This window comes from Salarias fasciatus, chromosome 18 (assembly GCF_902148845.1).
Source record: "Salarias fasciatus chromosome 18, fSalaFa1.1, whole genome shotgun sequence".
Lineage (NCBI taxonomy): Eukaryota > Metazoa > Chordata > Actinopteri > Blenniiformes > Blenniidae > Salarias > Salarias fasciatus.
Genome location: NC_043762.1, coordinates 15,976,306 through 15,989,995, shown reverse-complemented (window position 1 = coordinate 15,989,995; position 13,690 = coordinate 15,976,306). Strand labels below are relative to the sequence as shown.

At 43.6% G+C, this 13,690-nt stretch overlaps 1 protein-coding gene across 2 annotated transcripts in view; it reads right to left on the bottom strand.

The window, feature by feature from the left end:
- LOC115405665 (ephrin type-A receptor 3-like) overlaps positions 1-13,001 on the bottom strand; it is an 81,427-nt gene extending 68,426 nt beyond the window's left edge. For both annotated transcript variants that reach the window (XM_030115303.1, XM_030115304.1), the window contains exon 1: positions 12,828-13,001. In XM_030115303.1, the coding sequence (XP_029971163.1) occupies positions 12,828-12,945 (118 nt within the window). In that variant the 5' untranslated portion in view covers positions 12,946-13,001. The remainder of the gene's footprint in view (positions 1-12,827) is intronic.
- Positions 13,002-13,690: the final 689 nt, after the last annotated feature.

Below are 13,690 nucleotides of genomic sequence, written 5' to 3'. Positions count from 1 at the left end.
TGCTTTCCTGTCTGCTGACACAGCCACTATGCATATATGTATGGATGTGCACGTGTGTGTTTGCATACTTGTATGCGTGTCTGCGTGCCGAAGACAGAAGAAAATTAAAGAAAACAGATGAAATTCTTCCTCAAACAAACAAGAAGGCCCACCTCGAGCTTTACCAGCCCATCCATCCCTAAACGCTCTCACCCCTTCCCTCTTCTTCTCTCCGCCTCCTCCAGGGAATCGGCTAAATTGTGTGCGTGTGAAATTTAAGCCTGGGCCAGACCTGCTTTGGTCCAGAATAAAAACACCGAGCTCATCACTCAGTCACTCGGATCGGGCTCATGTTCGATCTAATGACCGGCCTCTGTCTCACTCACACACACACTCACACACACACACTCACACAATCTACTGGTTAGGGAGCAGCTAAACATGACATATTACACCCACAGTGGTGCACCTTAAAACTGCGGTCGCTTTATTGGAAACTAAAAGTGCTTTATGACTGAAAATGCACTTAAAATGGCCAACTAATTAGCTTCCGAGCACACAATGGTTTCTTAAAATTTTTTTGTGCGAGTGCAGGGATCCACAGCTCTGCTTACTGTGAGGGCTGTTTGGTTACAGTGAGACAAGCTGTCGTATTGATTTTCAACACCCTACTGTGAGGTTTACATTCTAGAAGTGAAAGATAAGAAGGGCGACGGGTGTAGAGCGTGAATTTGTGAACCATAAACTTGTGTACAGACGTAGTAAGAAGAAAAAAATAAAACCTGAAACTCCAACAGCTTATAGAGCCATGTAGAGAAAATAGAAAACACTTTTTCAATCTCTGTCTTTTCATCTCCTTCTGCGTCTCTCTGTTTTCCTTCACACGCCCGCTTCCCCCCCCTCTGGGGTGTCTGTCTCTCCCTGTCTTCTTCTCTTTTTCCTGCCCGTCTCTTGTCAGTGTGTGTCTCTCTGCCGCTCGCTCCCTGGACGCCGTCCACCGCTTCAGCTGGGCTGCAAGAAGCTGTGATCCAATTGCCAAGAATCAAACGGTGCTGCCAACAGCCAGACTGGCACACAAAGAGCCCAGGATGCTTCCACACACTCAGACACACACACACACACACACACACGGACACACACACACACACACTCCTTAAGACTGTGCCAGCCCCACAAAGAGGACTGCACAATGAGACCACCACACTGACTCAATATAGAGTACAATATGTGACTACTTAATGAGTTCTTGAGCTCTTTTCTTCTCAAAAAACTAAATTCATTTATTCATTATCCGGCTGAAATTGGTCAAATTAGCCGACGTTGAAGAGAGAGGACCTGTGGTCCAATAAATACGGTGAGATGTCTCTTGTTTTTACCTCAGAAATAAAGCACGGGCTTATTAACAAGGACGACGGCAACTCAAAACTCCAGGTATAGATTTGGAAACAAATGTGCTCGTCTTGTTTTCTGCTCTTTTCTACAGAGTCTGTGATTAATTCACCTTGCATATTCGGTTTGTTATGCTTCGTAATCACGATAACAACGGCGTTGCTTGTTTCGATTCATTTAACTCAGGCAAGCAGTTTGTTGTCTCCTAGGATCTCTTCACATTTTATTCCTTAAACAAGACTGTCTGTTCAGAAACGCAGCACCACATGAGATGTGATTACGGGCCGTGTTTGGCCCTGGGGTCCGACTCCGGACATGCCTGACTTACAAGATTCGGTTTAAAGGTTTACTGTGTTTTGTTTGCCACAGTAAAATACTAATTAAAAAGAAATAAAGGGAAGAGTGAAGGCATAGATTATTTTTTTTTAAAGAACACACCTCTCTTAGGAGCCGGTGTTTAATGCCTATGGATCCCAGTTACAATTTAAAATGACTCAGATATCATAATATTATCTTAAAAATTAGTTTGCCAACATATCTACTAACTATATTTTGAATTTGAATGCGTCATTGCGGTAAAAGGATGAGTCTTGCTCTCTCATGTGGGCATTATAAATATGAGAGGATAAACTTGGAGGAGCTATTCTTGGTTTCCTTGGCTGTGTTGCATGACTCACAGATGGAGCGTTTTAGCTCTTTGACCTCGGTAATTAAATCATCATTCGAAATGCTTTGCAACAGTTATGAAGTGGTTAAATGAACTTCACTGACGTGGTGCATTTTGCAGCTTCTGCTGCCTCAGAGCACTTTTCACTGTTTGATCACATTCACCCTGCCATGCAGCCACTCACACACAAGATGCTCAATCATGGCATGCAGATATGGTGAAATGGTGGAGTCACACCCGCCCACAGCAAAGTGAGAGGCTTGAAGTTTAAAGTTTTTTTAATAAGTTTTGCACTGCCTCTAATCAACGAGTCAGTTAAATTTTGCTGGGAAAACTTCTAACAACCGGAAATCCAGGCATATTTTATATCCCAGGTCAGCCAATCACGGCTGACCATGAGAGACGGCGGGGTAAATCCATCACAGGGTAAACACAAAGAGACGGGCGGTCACACACGTTCACACCAACAGGCGCTTTAAGGTCACTTATTAATGTCAAACGCACGCTGTCTGGAAACAGCGGAGCATGTGGACCTTCCAGCCTCTGCTTCATGGATACACCTGAAACCTGTTTGGTCAGTATAATCCTGTGTGTCTGTTTTCAGGAACAATCTGAAACAAGCAAAACATAATGCAGAAAACACTTTCCGAACCACCTGCTGTTCCCACTTCACAGCTCTCCTGTCAGGAGGAAGAAGCTGGGGAAGGTTGAAGTCAGTGAAACACTTCAAACCTTTTCTGTTAGCTCATCAAAAATATGGAGATGCTTGAAATGTAAGCATGGAAAAAAAGAATGACTTTTTTTGGATAAAACTCTGCACTGGATGCCACAAATGAAATATCCAAACAAGTGCAACACACACAGACACACACACTAACACACACAGACCTTCCCCTGCTTCCACTCCACTGAGAGTGCAGTTCAACGAGCGAGAGCGTTGTCAGGGCAACAAATGAGCCAACGGAGAGCAGGATGAAGGAGTGGGAAGACTTGAGCTCTGAACTTTAGGAGAGAAAAAAAACAAAACCACGCTGCCGTGGCACTAAGTCTGTTGTGCTCGCTGCCTTTTCATCAGCCCTCCCTCCATTCGTCCAAAAAAACCACCAGCGGCTCTCAATCACTCCTGTAGTTTTTCCGTCCACGGCTGAACTCGCGTCCTTTGTTCGTCGGCTTTTGTGGAAGCCGTGCGGATTGTGTTAAACATACTTCCCATCATCGTCTCCAGTTACTGCGGAACACACGTTCAGTATTTCACGATGAAATCATCAGCTGAGGAGGAAGCTTCGCATTGTGATTAAGATCCTTCATGAAACCTCTGTTATGTAAACAGCAGGAACGAGGTACGACGTCCTTCAACGCTGAGAGGAAATTCTTCATGGAAAAATGAGTTTCTTTGTAGAGAAGGCTCTCTTTAAACTTTGTAATCCTTCAATTTAATCTTACTCTTTCATTTGGCTTGTGAACATTTTTGGAAACTTTTTCATTTATTCCTGTTTCTTTCAAAATAGTAATTCCACTTTGATAACAATCACATAACATGTGGTTAAGTTGTTCTGATAAACATTTGGATAGCTGCTGCTGCTGCTGCTGCTGCTGGTTTTATCTCCTGACTCTTTCTCTTTTCCTTCCAGTCACTTGATCTGATTGATGCATTTATATGACTAAGCAAAGCGTTGTATAAACGAAACCAATGTGACTGTTCAGTGAGTCATGTTAAGAGTATCTTGAGTTGATGATATGGCCGGATATTGCGAGATATTTATGTAACTTTAAGACTTGTTACGCTATAAATAGGTGTGATTTTTGCCAGCATAATGCATTGCAGTACATTTTATGTGTAAATGGAACATTTTCACATTATTTAAGTATTGAAAATCCTCACACAGCACTATGTTACCAAGAATGCCCTATGAGGGGGTTAAAGGATATTCCTAACTGAACATATGGAGTCGTTATTATGGATAATGATCAGATTTTACTGGAGTCTGTGCTGTTTAACTATGAGTTTCCTTTGAAGCAGGCATATCTAATTCTGCTGTATTTTTCATTTCAGTATTTCAGCATTAGATAGGATATTTTCCATGGGGAGAAGGTTCTATCGAGCACGAGTTCTGAGAAAAAGATTTGTTGTTATTCTTCAAGTGTGATCGCCGTCAGCAAGACGAATGTATTTATGAATAATTTAATAGATTTAAATGAAACGCTAATCCTAATTCCTCCTCCATCCAGTTGAATCGCTTCTGCTTTTCTTTTTTACGATTCATTCAGTTCACATATGTTATGTTCATCTGTTGCACTTCAGCAAGCACAAAATTAAATTCCACTTTGGGATGAAATGAATTACATTGATTAAAATCAGTTATATTGAGCATCACCCCACATAATTACATAGAAGTCTATAACTATTTAAATGAGCGACACACAAAGTCGGATCACTGAAGGTAAAAGCTGATTCTGCGAAACAAATAAAATTCAATTAGCATTTAACATGCATGGCTAAATGGTGGCTGGGTGTCTGAATTATCACTTGTCAGGCAGAGAGAACATAAATTAAATCATAAAAAGCAGGATATCGACAGCGTAATAAAAGTTAGAACTGTAATTTGTCCTTTAATTACAAAGCAAGTGATAAAAGTTTGATTGTATTATGATTGATTTCTTCATAAATATTTATAGGGACATTTGGGGTTTTTTTTTTTTTACAATCAACTCATTTTATTTTAATATTTTCCATCATCGTGTAAGAAAAACCGAAGATTCGGCCTCAGATCATTTTTTCTATATGAGCAAATGTGATATGATTCCAAAAATGCTTAGTTTTGAATAGAAAATAGCATTTTCTTCAAAATCCTGTATAATGGAACGCTCAAATCCAAAACTGTTTACATCAGTTTGAGCAGAACTCAGTGATGAGTGAAAATGGCAGTTTGGTTTTGTGCAACTTAAACATGTCCTAATGAGTCAATGAATTTTGGTTGTTTGGCTTCACATGGTTTATATGTGGAAGTAAATTTTGATTACTACAAAATATCAAAGCAAATCCTTTATTACTATCACTTATTGCACCTCTTTTCATGACGTCTGTGAAACGATACGAAGCGGAAGCTGATCAAACAAGCCTGATGCAGCTGAATAACGGCGTCTCTGCATCTTTTAGCTCACGCTCTTGATGTATTGTTAACTAGAAGAATGGATTTTCTATGATGTTTCCACGGTAACAATCCATTCTAGTTGTCAAGATGAGGATATATAGGACAATGACCATTACACGCCACACATGGAGAAAAACGTTATCGCGGTTAGGAGGATATTTTCAGTGATGCTACTGAAGTAAAGCGATTAAAGATTAAAAAAAATTAAAAATTAATCTTGAAGAAGGCAGGTGCACAATGATAACAGCGAAAATTTTATAAATGTATAAAAATATTCATGTATGAGATGAACTGAAGATGAGTGAGGCTGAACTTTTGCGGTTTCCGCTGCAGCAGAAGCCACATTAGCCTACGCTGCTATTTCATATACTGGCAGCGTTAGCAGGACAGAAAAGATGATATTCTGACAGACTGTGACAGGAGCACTGCCCTAGTTTGTTGCTTGAAGAGGCTCTGGAGTGTGTTGCGTGCATTTGTGCGTGTGCGTGCACGTGCGTACGTGTACGGCCTTGTCTGAGCACGCTGGTTGAATGCTTACACCGTTGAACTGTGACACCCAGTCAGATCCAGACACTTGTTTTTTTTAATAAGCTTCTTCCTCCACTGTGCCAACACCTCATCAAGGGCGAAGAACACACACGCACACACACACACATACACACACACACACATCTATAATAATGAACAAACACTTCCATACAAACAGGCGCACACAAACCAGAGGCCACGAGAGTTCAGGAATAACTTAGTGAGTAAATTGCATCCACCTTTTACGCACGATAATACTATTATGTAGCCACTCATTCAGAAATGAATTTGGAAAAAAGAAAAAAAGTGAGAGTTGAGTCAAAAGGACAAGCAGTGAAAGACAAACCTCTTCTTCTTTATTAACACACATGACAGCTAATTTTCCAGGAGCATCTGCAAACACTGCCACTTCAAATAAGGTCTCTGGTTTTATTTTGTTTTGTTTTGCTTCTCCTTGACCTTCCTTAGTCTCCACTATTTTAGCTGTTAAGACATTCACACACACACACACACACACACACACAGCTGTCACACAGTGGTTGGTCACAGGAGGGTAAATTGGCCTGGAATCTCAGGAGCGAGCCTCAGTGGTGGAGACAGATAGGCAATCACATGTCAGATAAAAGTGTGCTTAGACAGGTTTCCACTGTTGATGCACACCATAACACACACGCGCACACACACACACACACACACACACACACACACACACACACACACACACACTTAAGCGTTTAATGGTAGCACACCCACAGCAGTCTGTGACATGTCTGTGTTGCAGCCTGCCTATCTGCCCTGGTGCCTCCATTAAATTAAACTTATTTGCACTCTGTGTCAGTCACTGTGTTGTAAAGAAAAATCAGCAATGACAGACTGAAACTGAAGTATGGGCGTAAGGAAAGAAGACCCCCTAAACTCCTCAGGGAGCAAAGCGCTAACAGAACAAAAACTGTACCAACCATCGGAGTAGGTGCAAAAATTCTGAAAACAAAAGTGTCTTATTTGCCGGTCTGTCTTTTAAAATGATCTGCCACCTCTGCACTTAATGTCTGGTTGAGCTTAAGCAGCTGAAACTTTTTACTACTGACTTTAAATGGACAAATACCGACAAGCAGCCAAGCACTGCTGCAGGGTTCAGTGTCATGCTACCTCTGCCTACGCTTTCCTTAGTAGCAGCCATAATTTTCACAGCTGGAAGACATTGCCTTTCAAGAATACTTTAACAGAGGTCTTTTCAAGTGTTTGAACAAGTGAAAACAGCGCAGCTGCATTTCTGCAAAGTAAATTTGACCTATTTCAACTCAAAGAATCCCTGTGTAAATGTTTTCTGACTATATTCCAAGTCTGAAGTGTGTTTTTTTTTCTTCTTCTTCTTCTAATAATGCCTTCACAGCTGCTCATCAGAACAGAAGAGGTCGGGGCAATGGTGAGTGAACAGTCTCTTCTATAGATGACCCACATCCAGGGATGTTTGTTTGCAGGGATGGCTTATGCAGCCTCTCACAGCCATAGCAAGATCAAAACGACAGGACAGGCAACAAGAAAAACAGAGCAGGATAGACGTAAGGAAACAACTAAATTCAATTTAGCCAAAAAAGGTCAAGACTGAGGGCACACCGGGGGGATGGAGATGTGTGTGAGCAGAGGCAGTGAGGGACGGAGAAGGAGAAGAGTGCATGTTTTTGGTGGTGGCTAGACAGTGGTCAAGGCTGAGTGACCGTCAGTGATTTGACCAGCAGTTAAGGGCTTCAAGCGAGGGGGAAGGGGGTCAGCAGACACAGCGACGGGAGCCCACTAAGTCCAAACTTTACTGCAGAAAACCAGACTTCACGCACTGAGAACAGGCTTCCTGGGTATTAAGGGAACGATCATTCACTGGGAATCATTCAGATGTGGCTGGATGATAAAATCATGCCCCCCCCGGTCACTGGTCTAGAATGCACTGACACTTACAGAAATGACCATATATGGGCACTTGCCTGGTAAAGGGTTAATATGTGTCATGTGAGGAAAAAGGAGTCAATTGGCAGCAGCGCTGTAGTTCACTCACTGTTACATCTGTTTTCAGTACAATAAAGTAAAGGCAGGTATATGGGAGTTTCTTGTCCTTTTTTTAGAGCAGCACAGTCAGCAAATAAATCTGACTGACGTTACGTTCGATTTTTGCTGAAGTCTGCAGAACCGCGGCATGAACAGCACATTAATAGTTATTATTACTTTTTTTTTCACTCTGTGAAGGAATAGGTTGAGATTTTCAAGATGCTTATTCAGTTTCTCGTCGCGAGTCAGATGAGAACATCTGTTCCACTCGTGTCTGCGCCGTGCGTGTTGCTGCTGCCAGTGGGCTGCAGTCGTCTCAGCAAAGCATGCAGACTGGAAAACAGTGGTTAAATAGCCAGTCCGGCACCTCGGCAGCTCATGGAGGAACAAGGTGTTTCTTGTTTGTCGTGCCCCTCATCAGATTTCCGTCGGGTTATGCACAAGTAGCTGCACTTGTTGCGAAAACTCCAGACCCCGTTAAGCCACAAGTATACAGTTTACAAACCACAGGCGCTTACTCAAGGTCTTAGATTAAAAAAAAAAATTAAAAATAGCGTGTGAATTTTCTCCAGAAACTCTGCTTTCCTTCCACAAAAACATTCTCTGAATTGCTGTGAGTGTGTCTGTCTGTCTGTGTTTGGCCATAGCTGGACGGCAACATGACGCGCTTTAAAGACTCCTAACGGTGGAATCCATCGCCTCTTGAGAAATATACATGAGAGAAAGGAAGAAATCGTGTCATAATAAGCTCTAATGAAAGATACAATTACCAGAGAACAGGCACCAGTGTTGTGGTGGTCATGACGGGTTATTGCCGTGCTTGTAGAGAGTAATGCTATCTGTTATAAACCCAGTGCTATTAAAACATCAAATCCTAGAAGAGAAAAAAAAAAACCTAAAAAGGCAATAATTTGAATGGATTAAGCTGCTACAAAACTGTAGTGAGCAGCCACTGACGACCAATAAATACGACACCAGGGCTCTGTGGGTGCTGCTTTGGACGCTCTGCTCGATGGAGCACAGAGAGATGGTTGAGCTGCTCCATTTTTTAACTAAGTGTTGGTCTTTGTTCTTTTTTTCTTTCCTTATCACTTCTGTTTTTGTCGCTCAGCTTTTCTCTTGTGGATTTGCCTTTTATTTATAATTTCAGTCTTTCTCCCTCTTGTGCTCTGTCTCTCTCTCTCTCTCTCTCTCTCTCTCTCTCTCTCTCTCCCTCTCTGTCTCTCTCTCTCTCTCTCTCTGTCTCTTTGTCTTTTCACACTGGCATACACACACGTTGAATCCGTGAGGTGAAGCCCTCGCAGCGGAATCCTTCTCTGTCACTGAGTTGTATTTATAACCCCATCTATCAGCCAGCCCCCAGAATATGTGACACTATTCTCTGGACCGAGACCACCAAACTGCCCCCCAGCCATACATTAAGATAGAATAACTGTATGTGGGAGTGTGTGTGTGTGTGTGTGCGTGTGTATGTGTGTGTGTGTGTGTGTGTGTGTGTGTGTGTGTGTACCGTGTGCATGGGCCTGTGTTAAGCAGATATAGGCGCTCCCCCTCATTACAGGAAACATACTACAGCGGCTCTCGGCTCCTGTCCTACCGATACACCGAGAGTCAGAGAGACACACAAAGAGAGACAGCAGGGAAGGAGGACGGAGAGCAGAGAACAACAGCGAGGAATACAGAGACGGTCGCCACAAGGGAGGCAGAAAGAAAACATCGGAGGGCGGATGAAAAAGAGTGGGAATAGAGAGAGAGAGAGAGAGAGATCGGGGTGGAGGTAGAAACCAGGAGGGTGCTCAAGCTTGCAGCGGGTCTCTGATGAGAATGGAGATCTATATCCTTTCCTGTCCAAGGTCATGGTTGTAACATGGAGCAGAGCAATTCTCCTGGACACACACACACACACACACACACACACACACACACACACACACACACACACACACACACGCACGCACGCACACACGCTTCTTGAGGTATGGCTCTGCCGATAACTACAAGCAGCCATTATAGATTAAAGCAATTAAACCAGATGAGACCTTTGACCCGGCATTATACCGTAGTCAGGATCTTGTGTGAATCATAAGGTGTGAGTGTGTGTGTGTGTGTATGTGTGTGTGTAAGTAGAGGGCAAGCTCTACATATGCTTGCCTCTGCACTAACTGCTCACCCCCATGTTAACATTAATCACAATACATTTTCCACCAGCGCCCCCGTCCCCAGGCCAATTCGATGAAAAACTTCAAGTACGCCGTTTTATCAAGTGCAGGCATAGATTACACGTAAACCTCGTATCGCTAACATGAGCCACAACTGAGTCACATTTTTTCCACATTTTCTCATCTTTCCCCACCGTTCCTCATTAATTCAGCTGAATATCCTTTTTGCATGAGAATTCAAGCCAAATTCAGGACGGTGTAATTTATTTGCTTCCATTAGTACACAGCAATGGAGATCCAGTTGCAGAGAAAGCAAGCGCAAGGCTCCACGTCTTTTTTTTTTTTTTTTTTGTCGGAATGAAAGAGGTAAATTTAGAAAGAGAGGGAAAACACAAAAATAGAAAGTTGTGATCGTCTGCTTCTCTCCCCTGCGTAATTCTGCACAACGAGGTTGCAGTAGGGAAGGAAATTGGGAGAACAACAACAAGAGAAACACATTGTTCCAGTGTTTGAGAACACACGGGACGAGGACAGTGCAACAAGAAAGGGAACGGAGGGGAGACCCGGGAGCGTCTTCCACCCCGCTGTTACATCAGTCTGCCCTCTGGGTCCAGACAGAGGGAGTGCTGGGCTCCCTCTGCTGGCTCACCTAAACACACCCTGTCTCCCGCTCCTCAATACTTCTGACAACAAAAACCTTCCGAGCGTTGCATTGCTGTTTCCACTCTCAGCTTTTGAATGAAGCACTTTCCCCCCTCGCGCCTCGTGTTCTCCACTCGGGTGAAATTATCGCTTCAATTCGAAGTAATTTTGCAAATGAGGCCGAGGAGCCGAGTTCTGCCAGTCTGTCTTCACAACTGAGGTTCTCGTAAATGCCAAACAATTTTGGAGCAGATCAATAGCTCTGGTAGTAAACTAAGCTTGTTGACAGCTTAACACTGCTTCCCTGCTTACACTATCAGCTCCATCAAAGGGACTGTATTCCTAATTGAGCCTTGAGAGCTGTAGCTCCCCTTTTATGACAGCCTCGCTTCTGCTACTAGACAGACTCAGAGGGAGGATTTCCTGGAATAACACAGCTATCGAGATGCGTGGGTGGAGAATATGCACACTTATAGGCAAACACAAGGTATATATACACACACACATACACACACGCGCGCGCTGGCACAAGGACACGCAGTCCCTCTATTAGACGTGGAGGCACAGCAGGGAGCCTGGCAAGCCGAAAGGTTAAAGCAGAGCACAGAGCAGTTGACAAAAATGGTTTCATCAGATTACTGTGCCATCGAGGCACACACACACACACACACACACACACACACACACACAAGATGGATTTATAGGCAAAATTACAGCTAAGACCTTCACACAGCATGAAGTGACGAGATAATGAAAGAACAAACGAGTGACACAGATTGCCCCACAGTGCAACACTGCCCGGCACCTGGTGTGCAGAGCGTCTGTAATGGAAGCCTCTCTGGCTTGTCAAGTCACCTCAGAGATTGAAAAGAACAAGCTAAACACGATTTGCACACACACAAACATTCCCGGCGACTGGCATGCCCTCCCTGTGTTTATCCAAATCAACAGGAGTTTCCTTTGACTTCCAGTCGGTTTCATCAGTCATGCTCATTTGAGTGAATATTATACCAGAGTGTTCGGGTCTCCCTCACGTGCATTGTCTCCTGTTCAAACCCTCCTCCTCCTCCTCCTCCTCATCTCTCTCAGACTATCTATCCTCCAGAGCCTTTGTTCTGTATGAACTCCTGCCGGCGCTGACATACATTCAGCACAGTGTATGTACACACACCGCTTACACTGTTAAGTCAGCTGGAGACAGGAGGTCCATTTAAACCTTGGTAGGGCCCTGTCTGTGTGAATCATCTGCCTGTTTAATTCACCCAGTTGAGCTCTGTGTGTGTGTCAGTTATGGGGGGAAGGCAGAATATATCAATGAAAGTCAATTCACAGAGATGGAAAAAGCTTTGTGGAGCTTCAGAACAAGACTGACTGGAGCTTTTCGAGGAAAACTGAAAGAATTGATTCACAGAGAGACAGTCCTGTCACAGCTGCACCATCTCTAGTCAGACTGTCAGAGAGCAAAGGAGCAACAGACTTCCAGATTTCCCCAAACAGCCTCCAAACTGTTTCCTGACTTAATTACTGTGAACAGAACTTGCGGACACGGTTCTGCACTTCTCCCCATTTATGTATGCGTCCAACGTCCCATTAAACAAGCCCGCTCCCATGTTTCAGCCCACCAAGCAGTCAGAAGTAGTTAGTAAGTAAATGCATTGGCTAATTCCAGGCTGAGCATCGATGTTAATACAATAACTGAGAGAGCCTCAGCAGCAGCGTGTGACAAATTTAATGTAATTGCTGCTGCTCATTTGCAGACTGAAGCAATAGACTTCAGTCCGCAGCGCACAAAAAAAAAAAAAAACCACAGCATTTATCAGCGTGTAATAATTAAGATATCAATAATCAAGAGGGATTTTTGGCAGAGATGCCAATGTTGTTTTGCCATAATTATTATAAGTTGGGCTACTTTAGGAGTGAGTCTGTCTTTTCCAGATGTGACAGAGCGAAGCGTCGCCCTCAGCCTCCTCCGGCTGCCCTCTGCTTATATGTCATGCAAATTTAATGTCAGTATGCTCAGAAAAGAAGAAGAAAAACGTGACGAACACTTTTTTTTTTTTTTTTTTTTTTTTTTTTTTTTGCCTCTCTCTGCTTTCCTTTATGCATGATTCATAACCAAACGGAGCACTTAACGGGAGTCTCCGCCGCCGCGCTGCGCTGCGCTCCGGTGCGCCGCGCTCCTTCCCCGGCGTGAAGCTCCCCATCCGCCCGCCAAAGTCATCCAACTCACCCCGCGCACGGGGTCACACGCGCGCACGCCGGGACACCCACCTTCATTCTCCGGGTAATTCCGTAAGGATCGGCACGGCGACAACGCGTGAAAAAGCAGCAGGAAGGACAGGAGGAACGGGGATGGATAGATCCACAGGACGCGCGGTGCTGGTGCCATTTTTCAGGCTGCGCTGCGCCCTCGCTGCATCCCTGTCGGCGGTGTCGAGTCGGTGAGCGCAGCCTCGCGATTGAGGAGGGAGAGAGAGCAGAGGAGAGGACAGGAGAGGAGAGAGGGAGAGAGAGAGAGAGGGAGAGGAGGGGACGCCGGGAAGGAGGGTCCAGAGTCAGCCAAGTCCTGTCAATCAGCCGCCTGGCTTTGGGATGATGTGGAGACGCACAGAAAACAAGTTAGTCTGCAAAAAATCTGCATCACATTAAGTGATTTTTCTCATTTATGGTTCGTTTTTGAAGGTTAGAAATGAGCGTTGAAGCCCGTTACTTCTCTTCAGCTCAAATCTTGTTATCAATAGCCAGTTTTTTTTGTTTTTTGCCAGCACCAAACCCTCTGAAAATGTGTAATCTCAATTTAATTCCATTATAGCTAAATGTTTCCAATATGCTTTAAAAGTCCCTCAAAACCAAGCCTCTTACAAGATTAGACAGTTGTGCCTGCATAATTCTAACTTTGTGAATGTAGCCTATTCTAATTGATTAATTGATTAAGACCCAGTTCCCATCCACCTTTATGACATTTGAAAAAGCTGGAAACCTACAATAAATGAATAAATAAATAAAACAATGAATAAATGTATCATGACCTCCATCCAAGCCTTAATGTCTAATTAGGGGAATGAGCAGGGAATTCAATTACATTATGCCGACAGTTTTTTTTTCTTCTTAATTATACCAGAATATCCTGCTAA